This window comes from Erinaceus europaeus, chromosome 16 (genome assembly GCF_950295315.1).
Source record: "Erinaceus europaeus chromosome 16, mEriEur2.1, whole genome shotgun sequence".
In the NCBI taxonomy this organism is placed as follows: Eukaryota; Metazoa; Chordata; class Mammalia; order Eulipotyphla; family Erinaceidae; genus Erinaceus; species Erinaceus europaeus.
Window position 1 is genome coordinate 32301370 of NC_080177.1, and position 21213 is coordinate 32322582.

Below are 21213 nucleotides of genomic sequence, written 5' to 3' on the forward strand. Positions count from 1 at the left end.
CAAAGGTGAACTATCACTTACATACCTTCCTGTCTTTGTGCCACTCTTGATGTTCCAAAACTGTGTTTTTGATGGTGTCAAAAAAGTCATCCTTTATCAAGTTGAGGGCTTTGTCTGGATTGGATTTATCAGCTGAAATTTTATTTTTCATATTCTGATAATGATCATGAACATTTAACATTTCCTAAAAGTGAAAAAAGTGAGTCCTTTATTTCAAGCTTTGAAGAGAGACTCAAAGGCATAGCTAATACAAAATACAATTATCTTCTTTTTTTTTTTAATGACACTCAATTCTTTTTTTTTTTTTAAATGTTTATTTTATTTATTTATTCCCTTTTGTTGCCCTTGTTGTTTTATTGTTGTAGTTATTGTTGTTGTCGTTGTTGGATAGGACAGAGAGAAATGGAGAGAGGAGGGGAAGACAGAGAGGAGGAGAGAAAGATAGACACCTGCAGACTTGCTTCACCACCTGTGAAGCGACTCCCCTGCAGGTGGGGAGCCAGGGCTCGAACCAGGATCCTTATGCCGGTCCTTGTGCTTTGCGCCACCTGCGCTTAACCCGCTGCGCTACAGCCCGACTCACTACAATTATCTTCTAAAACGACCGTGTTGATGAGGATAACAGGGTAGAGCACACTGAAAATAGTGTCATGAAATCAATATAGTGCAACTTTATGAAGAATAAGGGTGCTTCCCAGAGGTGTGAAGTCATTGAATTTAATTCAACAAACATATACTGGGTGGGGAAATGCTAAGAAAAGACTATTTAACAAAATTGTATTCTGGGATATTTCAAAAACCAGCTATAGTATACCATCATTAAATATCACTACTAATAATTAATGTCACATTATTTTATATTGTCACCTTAAGGATATTTACATAGTTCTTTATGTTCTGCTGAAAATTCCTATATAATGACTTTCACCCGGTTTTCTGAAATGAGATAACTTGCACAAATCCCAAAACCTGTGTGCTAATCCCCATTAACCTCATCATTGGTAAGGTTAAGATCAAGTGGAATTGAAAGTAATATCATTCAACAATAGTTGAAATCAGGACTTTCTTTTTTCTGAATCCATCGATGACAACATTTTTTTTTCAAGTATATAAAGCCTATTTACCTCAACAACATCAGAAGTGATAAGTTTCATTACACGATCAGTTGGGTCCTTAAATTCTTCTGTTACTTCAGTTCGTTGAATCTTCTTCTTCATTCTGTATGACAGCTATATAATAATGAAAGTCTTTTAAAACTGATACCTTTGAAAGTTTAGTTATATACTAAATTATAAGCAAGCAGCTATGTATCTTTCAATAAACATGAATGAACCAAAAAGTTCTATGCATACATTTTCTAGGTATATATTTATTAAATAATCAATTTTTCATTGACTGAAATAACTTTCAGATGCCTCAGCCAGGGAAATAACATAGCAATTAATGTAACACATTTTTACGCCTGAGGCTCAGAGGTTAAAAGCTCAATTCTAGGCACCACAATAAGCCAGAGACTTATTTTTAACCAGATTATCTCAGGTAAAAAATAAAAACAAACAAAAAAGCCGCAGTTTTCATACTACATGCTTAAGTATCCAAATGAGATGCAGAAAATTACATGGTTTTTGAGCTAGTGGCAGATTCAAAACTAGAACCTAATAATATTCTTTCATTCCAGTGTTTCAGCTGAAACAAGACTAAAGAAATACCATATCAGTTGAAGTTTCAACTTTTTGCCAACATTAAAAATTAAACTAAAATTCTTTAGTGCTCTCTTAGTAAACTCTTTAATGTTTCATTCATCACAAATGGTGATGCTGAATTTTCTTATAAATTGCTTAAAAAATGGAATCCAAAAGTACATTATAGTTAAAAGTGGGGTTGATTTTTTTTAAGTAATCAAGAAGCCTATTTTCCTATATTAAAAGGACTGTCTACAAAAATCTATACAGTATTATTTCTACTTTCCGGATACTGCATAGCTTAATGAAAAGTGACATACAACTTCTCATTTTGAAAATAAATTTTAGGTAACATACCAATTTGGGCATTGCTGTGTAGTGAAATGCTTTGTCTAATCTTAACTTCCTAAAAATATAAGCTGCATCAAAGTGCTGAGCATTTATCAAATCTTGCTGAAATTTTAAGACTTCATCCCAATCCTTTAGCGCTACTCTGATCTGCAAACAAGAAAAGGAAAAAAGTTACTAAATGTAAATTTTCTTCACAAATACTTTAAGACAATGACTTCTTTATTCAAAGCAGATTGTTTTGTAAAAATATTGTACCCGTTCCACATTTCTGCTGTGAAAAGTAACAGCAATACCTTTTGTTTTGGTTGACACAGTTGGTTGTTATATAGTCCATATAGCAGATACAAAGCACCAACTCTGATCTGGAAGGTGTACGGAGGTAAAAAATACCGCCAAGCCAAAGCTAATGCTTCTTTTGTAAATGTGTTCTTTTCTAAATTTCTCATTTTACCACTAGAAAACAAAAAGAAAAAATATTATGACTTTAAGTAATAAACAAAAACTTGAAAGGAAGAAAAGGGAAAAAGTTGCTAGGAGCAGTGGAATCACACAGGTGGCAAATATATATATTTGCTTAACCAGCAGTTCCTAGAAACTGGATGGGAAGGGGGGTGAGCAGATTGAATAGAACCAATGGTATGATAAAGGAGGAACTGAATTTTTAGTGGTGAAATTAATGTAGATCAAATATAGAGAGATTTTTAGTGACGTTTATCTGAAACATATATAATATTAACATGTAATGTTACCTGAGGAGGGAGAGGGAGAAAGATGGACTACAGCAGTCAAAAGAACAGCTTATTAGCTAGGATCTACGCTTAGCTCTTTCAGTAACCACAGCAACACATAAATCAATCTGGGATGCCAGCAGTAGTGCACCTGGTTAAGCACACATAGTATGAAGTCCAAGGACCTAGGCAATGATCCTGGTTCGAGCCTCTGGCTTCCCCCCTGCAGGAGGGTCACCTCACAAGTGGTGAAGCAGGTCTGCAGGTGTCTGTCTTCCTCTCTACCTCCCTCTCCCACCCTCAATTTCTCTCTGTCCTATCCAATTAAAAAAAAAAAAAAAAAAGGCCTCCAGGAGCAGTACAGAGTGCTGGCACCGAGCCAAAGCAATAACCCTGGAGGCAATAAATAAATCTGTACAGAAACAGATCCAAAACCCAAACAAACAAGTTTTCACAGCATAGGACAATAGCACAACATCCAAGCTATAGGCGACAAAGGGATACTCTCTTCAAGAAACCTAACCATGTGATAAGATGCAATCAAGAAATATCTCTAAGGTGGTGGACCGGCGGTAGCGCAGCAGGTTACGCGCACATGGCGCAAAGCGCAAGTACTGGTGTATGGATCCCGGTTCAAGCCCCTGGATCCCCACCTGCAGGGAGTCGCTTCATAAGCGTTGAAGCAGATCTGCAGCTGTCTGTCTTTCTCTCCCCCCACCTCCCCTCCTCCCTCGATTTCTCTCTGTCCTATCCAACAATAACAACAAGGGCAATAAAATGGGGGGAAGTGGCCTCCAGGAGCAGTGGATTTGTAGTGCAGGCAGAGCCCCAGCAATAACCCTGGAGGCAATAAATACATTTTTTTTTAAATTACCTCTAAAGTAAACTAACTTTACTCTGGGCAGTGGGGAGGGGAGCCATGCCCTATTGTATCAAACCACAATCTCATCATGATCTTATAGTTATGAATGGGAGGCAAGTACTACAGGCTATATATGAATCAGAAAGGAGTTGTTGGCAAGAACTACAGGCTATATATGAATCAGGCAGGAATTGTTAAGTGCCATCAAGATATCCTCTCCGACCTTGATGAGAAAAGGACTGGGGAGGGTCATGCTAGAATACAACTGCCATAGTAACAGACCAGGGACAAATTCCTGGAATGTTACACTCAACACTAGAAAGTATTTAATCATCAGAGGATATATATGTATCAAGTGTACTTTCTGGCAAACAAATAGACCAGATCCTCACAAATCCACACTAGACTAGAATTCACAAATGCCCTTTTAGCCAGCGAACATACTGCTGACTTCCCAAAGCCCAGGCAGCTAATAAGGGGGCATTACTACATGCTGCATTCTCTTACAGGCTCTAGAGTATGGGAACACAGCAAGAAGTAAGGCCCCCTTACTAGCTCACCTTCCAAGGGTGCCAGGAAGAAGGATATATACCTGCAGCACTGCTGTACCACTCAGGAAATTCCCCAGCTGCAAGTAGGGGCCCAGATTTTTTTATTTATTTTTTTTTAATTTTATTTATTTATTCCCTTTTGTTGCCCTTGTTGTTTTATTGTTGTAGTTATTATTGTTGTTGTCATTGTTGGATAGGAAAGAGAGAAATGGAGAGAGGAGGGAAAGACAGAGAGGAGGAGAGAAAGATAGACACCTGCAGACCTGCTTCACCGCCTGTGAAGGGACTCCCCTGCAGGTGGGGAGCCGGGGTTCAAACCGGGATCCTTATGCCGGTCCTAGTGCTTTGCGCCACCAACGCTTAACCCACTGTGCTACAGCCCGACTCCCTAGGGGCCCAGATTTTAAAACACGAGTCCTCACATATGGTAACATGTTAGTTCTAGCAGACACACCACCACAAGGTCCTAATGTTTATTTGTATCTATTTATTTATTTATGAGGAAAAGTTTATCCTCTGTGGCACCTCCTGGGCTGTAACTGCATCAAGGGACTTCTATGAAAGAACAGTATCAAATAATCCCACATGTAATCTATAAAGGAATGAAGCAACGGGACAAAGTCAAATAAAAGCAAACCATTACACTCTCCAACTACAGAGATGATAATACCAAAAGGGAAAAGGGCCCAGCAGACTTTGGTAACGAGGTGGTGGCAGGTATGGTGTGATAACATTTTGAAGAGGTGTGAAATTGTACTTCTAAAAAGTTTTATAAATCAATGTTATAAGAAAGAAAGAAACAGAGAATGAAAGAAAGAAAGAAAGAAAGAAAGAAAGAAAGAAAGAAAGAAAGAGAGAAAGAAAGAAAGAGAAAGAGAGAAAAGGGGGAGGGCAGTAGCACAGTGGGTTAAACAATGCACATAGTGAGAAGCTCAAGGACCCATGTTAAGGATCCTGACTGAGCCCCCGGCTCGCCACCTGCAGAGGGATCACTTCACAAGTGGTGAAGCAGGTCTGCAGGTGTCTGTCTTTCTCTCCCCCTCTCTGTCTTCCCCTCCTCTCTCCATTTCTCTCAGTCCTATCCAACAACAGACAATAATAACCACAACAAGGGCAGCAAAACGGGGGTGAAAAATAGCCTCCAGGAGCAGTGGATTCATGGTACAGGCACTGAGCCCCAGCAATAACCCTGGAGGCAAAAAAAAAAGGGGGGGGGGAGAGAAGAAAGAACCTAGATGTGCATTCCACACCTGTCTGATCCTTTCACTATTCAAGTTCAACGACCTAATTTTCTGCTGTGCTTCTTTTTTATTTTTTTATATTTATTTATTTTCCCTTTTTGTTGCCTTTCTGTTTTCATTGTTGTAGTTATTATTGTTGTTGTTGTTGATATCGTCGTTGTTAGGACAGAGAGAGAAATGGAGAGAGGAGGGGGAAGGCAGAGAGGGGGAGAGAAAGATAGACACCTGCAGACCTGCTTCACCGCCTGTGAAGCGACGCCCCTACAGGTGGGGAGCCAGGGGCTCGAACCAGGATCCTTACACCGGTCCTTGTGCTTTGCGCCACATGTGCTTAACCCGTTGCGCTACCGCCTGAGTCCCCTGTGCTTCTTAAAGTACAGACATTGGCTAGGCAAATATGGTGCATCTTGCCAAGGCATCAGTTTACTGAATTGAGAAGCAAAAGGAGAAAATCTGTAGTTACCAGTTAACAATTTTAAATATTTTATACATTAAAATTATCAGTTATATTACAGAATCAAATACTATCTAAACAAGTATATTGATATATAGTGGAGTTTTCCCCAAATACTCCTGGAGATTTATACTAAATTGCATTTTTTTCACCTAGGTGAAAAAGTTAAAGAGCTACAATGAGGGGGATCAAGCGGTAGCGCAGCGGGTTAAGTGCACATGGAAGCACAAGGACCGCTGTAAAGATCCCGGTTGGAGCCCCAGGCTCCCCACCTGCAGGAGTCGCTTCACAAGTGGTGAAGTAGGTCTGCAGGTGTCTTTCTCTCCCCCTCTCTGCCTTCCCCTCCTCTCTCCATTTCTCTCTCTGTCCTAACAACGACAGCAATGGCAACAACAATAACAATGGTAAACAAACAAGGGCAACAAAACAGAAAAAAAATGGCCTCCAGGATCAGTGGATTTGTGGTGCTGGCAACAAGCCCCAGCAATAACCCTGGAGGCAAAGAAATAAAAAGAGCTACAATGAAACCCTCTCAGCAAAACCCACTCCTTCATTTTCTGGGATCCTCTCAATTATATAGAGAAAAGCTCATTAAAGTAAAGAAGCAATGTAGGAAACCAAACTCCATTATGTTCCCAAAGCCCTGGCTTTTCAACTAATGAATACATAAAAAGAATATAAACGGGGGTCGGGCGGTAGCACAGTGGGTGAAGTGCACGTGGCGCAAAGCACAAGGACGGGAGTAAGGATCCTGGTTAGAGCCCTAACTCCCCACCTGCAGTGGGGTCACTTCACAAACGGTGAAGCAGGTCTACAGGTGTCTTATCTTTCTCTCACCCTCTCTGTCTTCCCCTTTTCTCCCCATTTCTGTCTGTCCTATCCAACAACAATGACATCAATAACAATAATAATAACCACAACTATAAAAAACAAGGGCAACAAAAAGGAAAAAAAATAATAATAACCTCTAGGAGCAGTGGATTCCTGGTACAGGTACCAAGCCCCAGTAATAACCCTGGAGGCAAAAAAAAAAAAAAAATACAAACTACTTACTATAGTGTTAGTAGCCAAAGCAGTTCCTAAAAAAAAAAAAAAAAATCTACCACTTATCTGTGGTCACTAATTTCTTCACTAGCTAAACAGTGAAAATTACCTCTGAATTTCCCTGAACTGAAACTTTTTTCCAAGACGAGTACAGTTCTGGATTTTTGCTCAGTACTGGCTTATGGTGATACTGGGAATCTAGGACCTCTGAGCCTTAGGCAAAACATTTTTGCATGACCATTTTGCTGTTTCCCCAGCCCTAAACATGGATTTTTGAAGACAGGTAGTGATATAGGTTTCAATATCTGCTCTACCACTTACTAGCCATATAATCTTAGAGATTTACTAGCCTCAATTTTCTTATTAAAATGGATAATAAGGGGTCTGGGCAGTGGTGCACCTGGTTAAGCACACACATTATCATGCAAGGACCCAAGTTCAAGCCCCTGCTCCATACCTTCAGGAAAAAGCTTCAGCAGCATTGAAGCAAGAGCTGCAGGTGTTTCTCTCTCTCTCTCCCTATTTACTCCATCCCTCTCAATTTCTCTCTGTTCTATCAAAGGGGGGGGGGGAGGCCACCAGGAGAAGTGAATTCCTTGTGCACTGAGCCCCCGAGACAACCCTAGTGGCAAAATAAATAAATAAATCTGCTTTTCAAAGTTGATACATGGACTGAACACATTGTTATAAATGCAACATTTAGTAACCATTGAAAAATTAGTTCTTCAGCTAGTCGCCAGACACCAGGACCCAGGTTCAATTCTTAGAGGTTTCAACCAGCTGTGAAGCAGTACTGCAGGTGTTTCCCTTTTATCTCTCCCTAACTGTCCCTAGCTCCCATTTTCCTCTTAATTTCCCTGACTTTATCCAAAATAAATAAATATTTTTTAAAAGGTTCCTTGGGGGCAGGTGACAGCTCACTGATACCATGCACAATGCCCCTGTTCCAGCCCACAGCCATCACATATGAGCACTGGGGGGTGGACTAGTCAATAAAGCAGTGCTAGGATAGCTTCTCTCACTCACTATCTCTCTGTGCTTTCTTACCTTCTAGTAAAAAAAAAAAAAAAAGGAAAAGAATGAAAGAAGGAAAGGCATTTCTCCTTTCATTAACTATTACAAGTAACTTTCCATTTCCTGCATGTATATAAACTACACATCATTTCTTTTACATCAGAAAAAAAAAAAGGAGGTCTTTTACATTTTAACCAGCAATAAGATTTTAATACTAAGCACTTATTCACTCAGTAAAGTATATCCTATTCAATGTATAATATGCTAATGGAATATCTGGTTCATGCAGTAACTGTCATCACAAAGCTCTGTCTAGTGGATAAGTTTTCAAGTGATAATAATAATGGACATTTATTGAGCACTGGGTGCATTTAACACATATTAACTCATCTACTTCTCAGAATCACAATATGTGTTGTTATTACTGTCCCTATTTGACAGATAAGGAAGCTCAGGCAAGTAACTTATCCTAAGACTAGGTGAAGGGTCTGCTTCAAATTCAGGTAATTGGGCTTCACAATGTGTTCCTAACCTTTATACATATCCCTTTCTGAATTATGCATTTACAATAAAATACATTGAGAGATTTAGAGGGAAGAAACACAGAGGAAGAGCAGAAGGCAGAAGGCAAAACTGCTTTACATAATGACTAAAGGCAAAGGAAGCCTTTGCTGAAATTTATGAGCTTAAACCTGAGTAAAGAATACAATGTTCATGCAAAGGAAGTTGAAGGAAAAAATTCAGGCTGAGGCAACAGCTGTGAGTGGCAGCAGGATGATGCTGGGGCAAGAAATGGAGCTCATGATGGGGACCGGTAGATGACGCTGCAGAGACTAAAGAAGCCAATAGCCAGTCTTGCCAGCCATGTTAGAGTCAAAGCTGATCTGCGCTCGAGTGAGTGAGTGAGTGAGTGAGTGAGTGAGTGAGTGAGTGAGTGAGTGAGTGAGTGAGTGAGTGAATAGCCATCTGCAGCATTGCTTTACCACTCCTGAAGCTTCCTCACTTCAGATGGGGACCCAGACTTTGAACCGGGATCCTTACACTTGGTAACATGTGCACTCAACCGGGTGCGTCATCTCCCAGCCCCTATGTTAGAGAATTTTAACTTTATACCAAAGACCCTTTAAATCACTTAAGGGCGTGAAGCAGATTAGGGATATCACAATAACATCTTAGAAAATTAACTTGAGGGAGTCGGGCTGTAGCGCAGTGGGCAGGTGGCGCAAAGCACAAGGACCAGCAGAAGGATCCGGGTTCCAGCCGCCGCCGCCCCCCCCCCCCCCCCCCCCCCCCCCCCCGGCACCTACAGGTGAAGCAGGTCTTAAGATGTCTTTCTTTCCCCCTCTGTCTACCCCCCTCCTCTCTACATTTCTCTCTGTCCTATCCAGCAACAACGACAATAACTACAACAATAAAACAACAAGGGCAACAAAAGGGAATAAATAAATAAATTAATTAATTTAAAAAAAAGAAAAAGAAAATTAACTTGAGGGAGTCGGGCAGTAGCACAGCGGGTTAAGCGCAGGTGGCGCAAAGCACAAGGACCCACTTAAGGATCCCCACCTGCAAGGGGAGTCACTACATAGGCGGTGAAACAGGTCTGCTGGTGTATTTCTCTCCCCCTGTATCTTCCCCTCCTCCCTCCATTTCTCTCTATCCTATCCAACAACAACGACATCAATAACTACAACAATAAAACAAGGACAACAAAAGGGAATAAATATAAAGAAAAGAGTTTTTAAAAAGAAAAAAAAATTAACTCGAGGGGGCCGGGCGGGAGGGCAGCGGGATAAGCGCACATGGCGCAAGCCAGCCGCAAGGACCAGCATAAGGATCCGGGTTCGAACCTCGCCTCCCCACCACCAGGGGATTCTTCACAAGTGGTGAAACAGGTCTGCAGGTGTCTATCTTTCTCTCTGTCTTTCCCCCTCTCTCCACTTCTCTCTGTCCTATCCAACAATGACAGCAATAACAACAACGATAAACAACAGGGGCAACAAAAGGGGGAAAAAAGCCTCCAGGAGGAGTGGATTCGTAGGCACCACGAATTATTTGCCCCAGCAATAACCCTGGAGGCAAAAATTAATAAATAAAGCTAGGGGGGAAAAAGTTAACTTGATTGTTGTACTAAAAACAAAACATGGGAGTTGGGCTGTAGCACAGCGGGTTAAGCGCAGGTGGTGCAAAGCACAAGGACCTGTATAAGGATCCCGGTTGGAACCCCGGCTCCCCACCTGCAGGGGAGTCGCTTCACAGGCGGTGAAGCAGGTCTGCAGGTGTCTATCTTTCTCTCCTCCTCTCTGTCTTCCCTTCCTCTCTCCATTTCTCTCTGTCCTATCCAACAATGACAACAACAATAATAACTACAACAATAAAACAACAAGGGCAACAAAAGGGAATGAAAAAAAAAAAAAACATAGGTGGGTGGGTAGACAGCATAATGGTTATGCAAAGAGGCTCCAAAGCCCCAGATCAATTCGCTGCACCATCATAAACCAGAGCTCAACCCTGGTTAAAAAAGAGAAATAACATAGATCCAGTGCTCTAGGAAGATGGAGAGGGGGTGCAGTGGAAAAAGTCTTGGACTGTCAAGCATGGGGTCCCGAGTTCAATCCCTGACATCGTATGTACCAGAGTGATGCCCTGAGGTTTTTTTCCCCTCTTCTCACCTGCATCAATTAATATTTTAATGGGTTCAATGGTGCAGGGTTTTGACTTTGTGCAATTGTATTATAGATGCAGCTTTAGGAGAACAAGGCATGATGGTGACCGAGGTCAGCGTGGGGTCAGTGGAGATGGAAAGGCAGGCAAGCACGCAGGGGCACATTTGGGAGGACGCCGCAAAAGGATGCAACCGAGGACGATGGCTGGACCCTGTGAAAGCGCCCAGCCTGCACCCAGTGGAGGCCCAGCAGGACAAAAGGCAGAGGTCAGAGACCGCCGCTTCCCTTCCCTCCGCCTCTCCGGGACACGGCGACCTGAAGGAGGAGACAAAGAAAGGAAGTAACTTTCGAAAGCCTCTCTGAACTGGGAGCAAGGTGGGTCGCGGAAAAGAAACACTCACCAGAAAATGCTCCCGAATTTCATGCTCCTCCACAACTCCGTGAAGTCCTCGAAGCGAACGCTATCAGTTTCCTGGAAGCGGCTGAGCAGCACCTCGAAGTCGGACTGCAGTCCGGGTGGGGTCCCCATGGTTGCAGAAAAGATGAGCCAGAGGCGCGATCCAGCCCCCGGTGGTCGCCCAGGAAACCAAGGCAGGTGGACCGCCCCTTATACGCCCTGATGCAACACGCCCCTGACGTCTGACCCGGCCCCTTCCGCTCCGGCCCCTTCCGCTCCAGCCCCCAAGATTACTGCGCATGCGAATTTATTCGCCGACGTTTCGTTTGAGAACCCACTAGATTAGGTTTAGGGAGGGGGTAGATAGCATAATTGCTATGCAAAGAGACTCTTCTGCCTGAGTTTGAAGTTCCAGATTAAGTTCCCCACACCTATGTAAACCAGAGCTAAGCAGTGCTCTGGAAATACATAAATAAATTTGGCTTACCCTCATTTAATTGGAGAGAACTACAACTCAAGTGACTGTTGAGCCTACATTTTGCTAGTTTATGTAAATTGACTTACTCTTACCTTGGCTTTCATTGAAGGTGATCTCAATGTTATACAAGTCATCTTTGTAGTTGGTTTACAGGCTCAAACCAATGAATCTGGAAGGGTTTACTAGGAAATGGAGTGGACTCAGCTCATCGTCTCAACATAACACGTTTCTTAATGTGTGGTTCCCATCGTCTAGCCCTGGTAGTCTTCCCCGACCACTCTTGTGAAGCTGTCTAAATAGCTCATCAACACCCCCACACACAGCCTCCCCCACCCTGCAGTGTAGCACAGTTCTTAGCATTAAGTATCCTGTCGCCTTTATACAGTACGTACTTACTGATTATTTGGTCAAATTGACTTTTTATATGCACTCTATATATTCGCTAATTTGTAACCCTTTCAGGTTCATTGGTGATGCAGTGTTATTGCTCATTTGATAATATACTATAAATAGAATTTTAGTTTATTTTTAATATTCCATTGCTATAGTTATAGAAATTTCTTAGGGGCTGGGGAGACAGCACAGTGGTTATGCAAAAAGCCTTTTATGCCTTAGGCACCAAAGGTCCCAGATTAAATCCCCAGCACCACAGAGCTGAGCAGTGTTCTGGTAAAATAAATAAATACATAAATAAATTAAAATAAATAGACAAGGTTTTTTTAAAAAATAAATTTCTTGGGACCTGTAAATAGCTCACTTGAATAGTGAGTGTGCTTACTTTTACTCTAGACCTCACTACACTAAAAGAAACTTCTGTGTTACAGTATCTTTCCATCTCTCTCTTTGTCTTTCTATTGTTTTCTTTTTAATTACTTACTAGTGATAGAGGAGAGAAAGAGAGAACATCACTTTGGCACAAGGGTTGTCAGGAAGTGAACCTGGGACTTCATGCTCTAGCCACTGTGTCAACTTCAGAACTGCTAGCGCTGTTTTTCCTTCTGGAAAAAAAAAAGTTGACAAGGGGTGGTAAAATCCATCAATGACAAAAAAAAATCTGAAATAGGAATAATAATCTTATTTTTCAATATTTTACTTTAATGAGAGCAAGCTACAAAGAAAAAGATACAGAGACCAGAACTGGTTTGCTCTGATTTATAAGGGTGCTGGGGATTGAACCTGGGACTATGAAGCCTCAGGAATAAAAGTCTTTTTGCATAACCTGTCCTCTCACTTACTCTTCATCAGGATAAAGTATGCTTAACTATAGACTAGGAATATATAGGTGTATGTGTGTGTGTGCGTGTAAGAGTGAGGAGAGAATCAAATTTCTCTAATAGTGGCACTGGAATTTTAATCAAGTTGCATTTAATTTATAAATTAATTTGTGAATGACATTTTAGCACAGCATCTTCCTCTCCTTAAACACTGAAATCATTTTTTAGCATCTTCAGTATTTCTTTATTAAATATTCTCTATGAACTTTTTTTTTTTTTTGCCTCTAGGGTTATCAGTGAGGCTGGGTGCCAGCACTACAAATCCACTATTCCTGGAGGCCGTCTTTGTTCCATGCTGTTGTTGCTATTATTGTTAGATAGGAAAGAGAGAAACTGAGAGGGGAATAGTGGGGGGATGATAGAGGGGCTGGAGAGACACCTGCAGACCTTGAGGTGACGCCCCTGCAGGTAGGTGGGACTCAAACCAGGCACTTTGTGCCAGTCCCTGTGCTTCGCATTATGTGCACTTAATCTGGTGCTACTGACCAGCCCCTGATATGAACTTTTTTTTTCACATATCATTTATGATTCATTCCTGCATACCTAATGATTTTGTTTGACTCTTTGGTATCTTTTACTTTTCAGCATTTTTTTTTATATTGTATTTGTCTATTTACTTATTTATTTATTTTGAATAGGGACAGAAAACAAGAGGTGGAGGGGGAATAGGAAGAGAAAGAGGGTCTGGGAGATAGCATAATGGTTATGCAAGACTTTCATGCCTGAGCCTCTAAAGTCCCAGGTTCAATCCCCAGCACCACCGTAAGCCAGAGCTGAGCAGTAGCCTAGTAGCTCTCTGTGTGTATCTTTCTCTCTGTCATCAATAAATATACAAACAAACAAACAAATATAGAGAAAGAGACACTTTCAGCACTACTTCACCACTTGTGAAGAAGTCTGCCCCCCTGCCGGTAGGGACCCGGAGCTTGCTTCTCCTGCATTTCCTAGCTGCATGATTACAGTATCTGAAAGTGCTATTAAACTTTTTACATTGTTTTAATATCCAGTTCCCTAACTGAACTCATTTTTATAGATACTTTTAGGTATTCAATATATTGAACAGATGTTAGAAGTTGTGAATACTGATAGTTTCCTTTTCCCTTTACAATCTCTCTCTCTCTCTTTTTTTTTTTTTAGTTTTCTTATTTTATGTTATGTTATATTTTATTTTATTTTTTACCACAGCACTGCTGAACTGGTAGGTTGGTGTTATGAACCCAGGACTTTGAAGCCTCAGGCATGAGAGTCTTTTTGTATAATTACTATGCTATCACCCCACACACACAACTGCCCTTTCTAATATTTATTGCTTTCTCTCCTCTTACTTCATTCCCGTAGTTGAAGATGCCCTATATTATTTTTTAAATATTTCTTTATTTATTTTTAATTTCTTTGTTGGGAAATTAATGTTTTACATTCAACAGTAAATACAATAGTTTGTACATGCATAACATTTCCCAGTTTTCCACATAAAAATACAACCCCCACTAGGTCCTCTGTCATCTTTCTTGGATCTGTATTCTCCTCACCCACCCACCCCAGAGTCTTTTACTTTGGGGCAATATGCCAATTCCAGTTCAGGTTCTACTTCTGTTTTCTTTTCTGATCTTGTTTTTCAACTTCTGCCTGAGAGTGAGATCATCCCATATTCATCCTTCTGTTTCTGACTTATTTCACTTAACATGAATTTTTCAAAGTCTATCCAAGATCCGCTGAAAACGGTAAAGTCACAATTTTTTATAGCTGAGTACTATTCATATATATATATATATATATATATATATACCACAACTTGCTCAGCCACTCATCTACTCTTGGGCACCTGGGTTGCTTCCAGGTTTTGGCTATTACAAATTGTGCTGCCAAGAACATATGTGTACACAAATCTTTTTGGATGGATGTGTTGAGTTCCTTAGGATATATCCCCAGGAGAGGAATTGTAGGATCATAAGGTAGGTCCATTTCTAGCCTTCTGAGAGTTCTCCAGACTGTTCTCCACAGAGGTTGGACCAATTGACATTCCCACCAGCAGTGTAGGAGGGTTCCTTTGACCCCACACCCTCTCCAGTATTTGCTGCTGTTACCTTTTCTGATGTATGACATTCTCACAGGAGTGAAGTGGTATCTCATTGTTGTCTTTATTTGCATTTCGCTGACAGAGACTAGGAGCATTTTTTCATGTGTTTCTCAGCCTTTTGGATCTCTTCTGTGGTGAATATTCTGTCCATGTCCTCCCGCCATTTTGGGATGGGGTTATTTTTTTTCTTGTTTACATATTCTGGTTATTAGCCTCTTGTCTGATCTTCTCCCATTCAGTGTGGAGTCTCTTGGTTTGGGTAGTAGTTTTCTTTTCTTTTTTTTTTTTCCCAGAACACTGTTCAGTTCTGGCTTATGGTGGTGCAGGGGATTGAACCTGGGATGTTGGAGCCTCAGGAATGAGAGTCTGTTTGCATAACCATTATGCTATCTACCCTCTGCCCTGTAGTTTTCTTAGCTGTGCAGAAGCTTTTTAATTTGATGTAGTCCCATAGGTTTATGCTTGCTTAGTCTTCTTTGTAATTGGATTCATTTCATTGAAGATGTCTTTAATTATGTTAAAAAGAGTTCTGTCAATATTTTCCTCTAAGTATCTGATGCTTTGTGGTCTAACATCCAAGTCCTTGATCAACTTGGAATTTACTTTTGTATTTCGTGTAATATAGTGGTTCAATTCCATTCTTCTGCATGTTTTAACCCATTTTTTCCAACACCATTTGTTGAAGAGACTCTGCTTTCCCCATTTAATAGACTGGGCACCTTTGTCAAAGATTAGATGTCCATAGGTGTGGGGGCTTACTTCTGGGCTCTCAGTTCTATTCCACTGGTCAGTGTGTCTATTCATATTCCAGTACCAAGCAGTTTTGATGACAGCGCCCTATAATACAGTTCGAGATCTGGGAGTGGGATGCCTCCAGTTCTGTTCTTTCTTCTCAAGATTGTTTTGGCAATTCTGGGTCTTTTCTGTTTCCAGATAAACATCTGTAGCATTTGTTCTATTCTAAAAAATGTGGTTGGGATCTTGATGGGGACAACATTAAATTTATATGTGGTTCTGGGTAGTATATTCATTTCGATGATGTTAATTCTTCCAACCCATGAACATGGAATATCTTTCCACTTCTTTATGTCTTTGTCAATTTCCTTGAGTTGTGACTCATAATTTTCAGTATACAAGTCATTCACTTCTTTGGATAGGTTTACTCCTAGATATTTTAATTGTTTTTGTTGCTATAGTAAAAGGAATTGATATCTGGATTTCAATTTCTTCTTAGTGTTTACATTGAGGAATGCCACTGGCTTTTGAATGTTAATTTTGTAGCCTGACACCTTACTGTATTGCCTGATGATATCCAAAAGATAACTGCTGGATTCCTTAGATTTTTCTGTGTATACTATCATATCATCTGCAAATAGGGAGAGTTTGATTTCTTCTCTTCCAATCTGTATGCCTTTAATTCCTTGCTCCTGCCTGATTGCTATGGCAAGAACTTCCAACACTATGTTGAATAGTAATGGTGATAGTGGGCAGCTTTGTCTAGTACCTGATCTGAGGGGAAATGCTTCCAGTTTTTCACCATTGAGTATGATGTTGGCTGTAGGTTTGCTATATAGAGACTCCACTGTCTTCAGGAATTTTCCATCTATTCCCATTTTTTGTAGTTTTGATCATAAAGGGATGTTGTATTTTGTCAAAGGCTTTCTCTGCATCTATTGATATGATCATATGGTTTTTTGTCTTGCTTTTATTGATGTGGTGGATCACGTTGATTGATTTATGTATATTCAACCAACCTTGCATGCCTGGGATAAACCCCATTTGGTCATGATGAACAATCTTTTTAATATATTGCTGTATCCGGTTGGCTAGAATTTTGCTCAATAGTTTAGCATCTATGTTCATCAGAGATATTGATCTGTAGTTTTCTTTTTTGGTTGTGTCCCTGTCTGATTTTGGTATCAGAGTGATATTGGCTTCATAGAAGCTGGAAGGGAGTATTTCAGTGTCTTCAATCTTCTGGAAGACTTTTAAACGTAGAGGTATTAGTTCTTCTTTGAAGGTTTTGTAGAATTCATTTGTAAAGCCATCTGGTCTAGGAGTTTTTGGGAAGATATTTGATAACTGTTTCAATTTCATTAGCTGTAATGGGCCTGTTCATGTTATCTACTTCCTCTTTACTTAGTTTTGGAAGTTGGTAGGTATCTGGTAAATCGTCCGTTTCTTCCAGGTTTTCTAGCTTGGTGGCATATAGTTGTTCATAGAAGCCTAGCATGATATGTAGAATTTCTTTGGTGTCTGTTGTGATATCTCCTCTTTCATTTACTATACAATTTATTTGGGTCTTCTCCCTTTTTTATTTTGTGAGTCTGGCTAAAGGTTTGTCGATTTTGTTCACTCTTTCAAAGAACCAGCATTTACTTTCGTTGATCTTTTGTATGGTTTCCTTTTTTTCTTTCTTTCTTTTTTTTTTTTAATTTTTTAACCAGAGCACTGTTCATCTCTGGCTTCTGGTGGTGTGAAGTGGGACTTTGTAGCCTCAGGCATAAGAGTCTGTTTGCATAATCATTATGCTATCTACCCTCCGCTCTTGTATGGTTTTCTTACTTTCAATGTTACTGATTTCTGCCCTAACTTTAGTGATTTCTGGTCTTCTGGCTGCTTTAGGGTTCCTTTGCTCTTCTTCTTTTAGGTCTTTAAGATGTGCTATCAGGCTGTTTATTTGTGCTTTTTCTTGTTTCCTAATGTGTGCTTGTATTATTATGAACTTCCCTCTTAGTACTGCCTTAGTTATGTCCCAAACATTTTGATAGCATGCATCTTCATTTTCATTGAACTCTCAAAACATTTTGATTTCTTCCTTTATTTCCTCTTTGACCCAGTAGTTGTTAAAGAGTGTACTGTTGAGCTTCCACATTTTGGGACTATTCCTAATCTTTTGTGGATCGTTAAGTGTTAGTTTAATTCCACTGTGGTCTGAGAAGATGGTTGGGATGACTCAATGCTCTTGAATTTGCTGATGCTGTCTTTATGGCCTAACATATAGTCTATCCTTGAGAATGACCCATGTTGACTTGAGTAAAATGTGTATTCCAGTTTCTTGGGATTAATGACTCTGAAAATATCCAGTAGTTCTAGTTTATCTATCTCCTCATTTAGCTCCCTTATGTCTTTATTGATTTTCTGCCTGGATGATCTGTCAAGTTGAGAGAGTGGGGTGTTGAAGTCCCCTACTATGACTGTGTTGCTGTTAATATATTGCTGTAGCTCTTTCAGTAGACGTTTGATGTATTTAGATGGCTTCTCATTGGGTGCATAGATGTTAATAATTGTTAAGTCCTCTTGATTGACTGATCCTCCAATCATTAAGTAGTGTCCATTCCTATCTTTTTAAATTTTATCTATTTTAAAGTCTATTGTGTCAGATATGAGAATAGCTGTTCCTGCCCCTTTTTTGTGGTCCATTGGCTTGTATGATAGTTTTCCATCCTTTCATTTTAAGTCTGTGTTTGTCTTGTTGAGTTAGGTGGGTTTCCTGTAGATAGAATATTGTTGGGTTGTGTTTTCTGATCCATTTTCCTACTCTGTGTCTTTTAATAGGTGAATTCAGGCCATTGACATTTATTGATATCAAAGATTGAAGATATATTAACGCCATTCTTGTAGAGTTTTAGAGTGTTCTGATATATGTCCTATTTATGGTGGTCTGACTGTTTATAGGAGAACTTTCAGAACTTTTTTAAGGGCAGGTTTGGTGATAGTTGATTCCTTCAACTGTTGCTTGTCTGAGAAGGTTTTGATGCCTCCATCTAGTCTGAATGACAGTCTAGCAGGATACAGTAGTATTGGTTGAAAGCTTTTCTCATTGAGTACTCGATAGATATCTTGCCATTCTCTTCTGGCCAGTAGTGTTTGCGTGGAGAAGTCTGCTGCTAATCTTATGGGTTTTCCTCTGTAGGTGACTCTTTGTTTTTCTCTTGCAGCCTTCAGGATCCTTTCTTTATCTTTATTCCTTTCCATTCTAAATATGATGTGTCTTGGTTTCTTTAAGTCTGGGTTAATTCTGTTTGGGACCCTCTGGGCTTTTTGAACCTTTATGTCTTTGATGTTCTCTAGACTAGAAAATTTTTCAGCTATTATGTCCTGAAGAATTCTTTCTTCCCCTCCCTCTCTTTCTTCATCTGGTAAGCCAATAATGCATATATTTTTTCTTTTAAAGTCATCCCATAGGTCTCTGTTGTTGTTTTCAGAATCTCTTAATCTCTTTTTGAGATCTCTTACTTCTTTTTAGTTGTCTCTAATTCATCCTCGATCTTGCTAATTCTGTCTTCAGCCTCATTGATTCTATTCTCTCTGCCCTCTACTGTTTTCTGGAGTTCATCTATTTTGTTATCTTGTTCTGATACTGTTTTAGCTTGTTCATCTAGTAGTGTTCTTAGCTCAGCTATTTCAGCTTTCAGTTCTCTAATAACCTTGAGATAATTAGTGTTTTCTTCCAGAGTCTCATTTGTTATTTCTGCATTTCTGGTGGCAATTCTTTCAAACTCTTACTCACTCCTGTGATTATTTCCTTAACTAGTGTTTGGATGTTGACCTCATTATTTATTGTTTCACCCTTTGGGGGTCTTTTAGCTGGACTCTTGTCCTGGTTCATTTCTCCAATATTTCTTCTTGTTGGTTTAACCATTTTATATATTATGCTATGAGGTTCCTCTCTCGGTAATTTTCAAATTACTGCTCACTATTTCCTGGATTGACTTGTGTCTACATGAGATAATTAAAGGGTTCACAGTTGTGGAAGTTAACAGTTGTTTCAATAGTATTTTAATCCCTGATTTGGAGCTCAGTGGCTTAAAAGCCTCTTTTGTGTTTTTTCTTCCCTGTAGGCTTTGGGAGCCTGAGAGCTTTTAAAGTATAAGTAGGCTTCTTGGCTTAATCACTGACTCCTAACCAAGAGATAAAGCAGGGTGTGGCAGAGATAATCCAATGGTTATGCAAAGGGACTTTCACAGACCCACCTCTATGCCTCCAAGGTATAGATCTTCTCCTGAGTTTCCTGGTTAGTTCTCTGTCCCTTCCTGTCAGCACAGGGCCTTCCTGCCTCCAGATTCTGAGGGCAGTAGCAATGGAGACTCAGAGTTCCACTTGGTGAGTCCCAGGGGAGTTTTCTCCTCCCCTCAGCCATTCCATTGTTGGTGAAACAGACTGGAAGTGGTGCCTCAACTGATAAACTGCTGGACTGCTACCAGCCACCCAATCTCTCCCTAGGCTCCTCTCTGTCCACCAGCCACATGTGTTTGCACTCACTGATGATCTGGTGGGTTCCTGAAGTCGTTCTAGTCCTGTCCTGTTTCGGTCCCAGGTGGTCTCCTTTGGTATTCCTAGTTGATCCAGGAGAGGAGAGGTGAGGAGAGGAGTGGAGAGGAGAGGAGAGAAACACATCTGCTACTACTCGTAGCCCCACCTCTGGAAGTCTCTAATATTTATTTATTACTTTTTTGTTGCCCTTGCTTTATTGTTGTAGTTATTATTGTTGTTATTTATGTCATTGTTGTTGGATAGGACAGAGAGAAATGAGAGAGGAGGGGAAGGCAGAGAAGGGGAATGACACCTGAAGACCTGCTTCACTGCTTGTGAAGTGACGCCCCTGCAGGTGGGGAGCTGGGGGCTTGAACTGGAATCCTTCTGTCCATCCTTGCACTTTGTGTCACCTGTGCTTAACCCACTGCGCTACCGCCCCATATTATCTTTATTTTTTAAATTTTTAAATATTTATTTATTGGATAGAGATAGCCAGAAATTGGGAGAAAGGAGGGGAATAGAGAGACCGAGACACCTGCAGCACTGCTTCACCACTTGTCAAACTTTCCCCTTCCAGGTTGGGACTAGAGGCACAAACCCTGGTACTTGCACATTGTAACATGTGCGCTCAATGAGGTGCACTATCACCCAGTCCCAGTTCTAGAATTTCTATCTGACTTCTTGTTAATAATTTCTGTATGTTACTATTGTACTTGATGAGCCACTGGTAATATTCATGCATTTATACCATTAAATTTAGTATCTTTTGTTTCTCTGTTTTAGTTTGTTAAGTCTGTCAGCTCTCCATCTGATATAATCTTTCTTTTTTGTGTTTTTAATTTTTTTTAATATTTATTTATTTCCTTTTGTTGCCCTTGTTTTATTTTTACAGTTATTATTGATGTCATTGTTGTTAGATAGGACAGAGAGAAATCAAGAGAGATGGGGAAGATAGAGGGGGGTGAGAAAGGGAGACACCTACAGATCTGCTTCACTGCCTGTGAAGGGACTCCGATGCAGGTGGTGAGTGGGGTGCTCAAACCCGGATCCTTACGCAGGTCCTTGCACTTTGCCATGTTCACTCAACCAGGTGCGCTACTGCCTGACTGCCATAATCTTTATTTCAAGAGGGAGCAAA

The 21213-nt window shown here is 40.4% G+C and overlaps 1 protein-coding gene across 2 annotated transcripts in view; it reads right to left on the minus strand.

The window, feature by feature from the left end:
* Positions 1-11209, minus strand: part of SNAPC1 (small nuclear RNA activating complex polypeptide 1) — a 29800-nt gene extending 18591 nt beyond the window's left edge. The window contains exons 1-5 of one of the 2 annotated variants that reach the window (XM_007519285.3): positions 10992-11209; positions 2327-2486; positions 2040-2180; positions 1125-1229; positions 26-184 (exon numbers count right to left, since the gene is read on the minus strand). In XM_007519285.3, the coding sequence (XP_007519347.1) occupies positions 26-184; positions 1125-1229; positions 2040-2180; positions 2327-2486; positions 10992-11119 (693 nt within the window). In that variant the 5' untranslated portion in view covers positions 11120-11209. The remainder of the gene's footprint in view (positions 1-25; positions 185-1124; positions 1230-2039; positions 2181-2326; positions 2487-10991) is intronic. The other variant, XM_060174869.1, reaches the window with a different exon arrangement.
* Positions 11210-21213: the final 10004 nt, after the last annotated feature.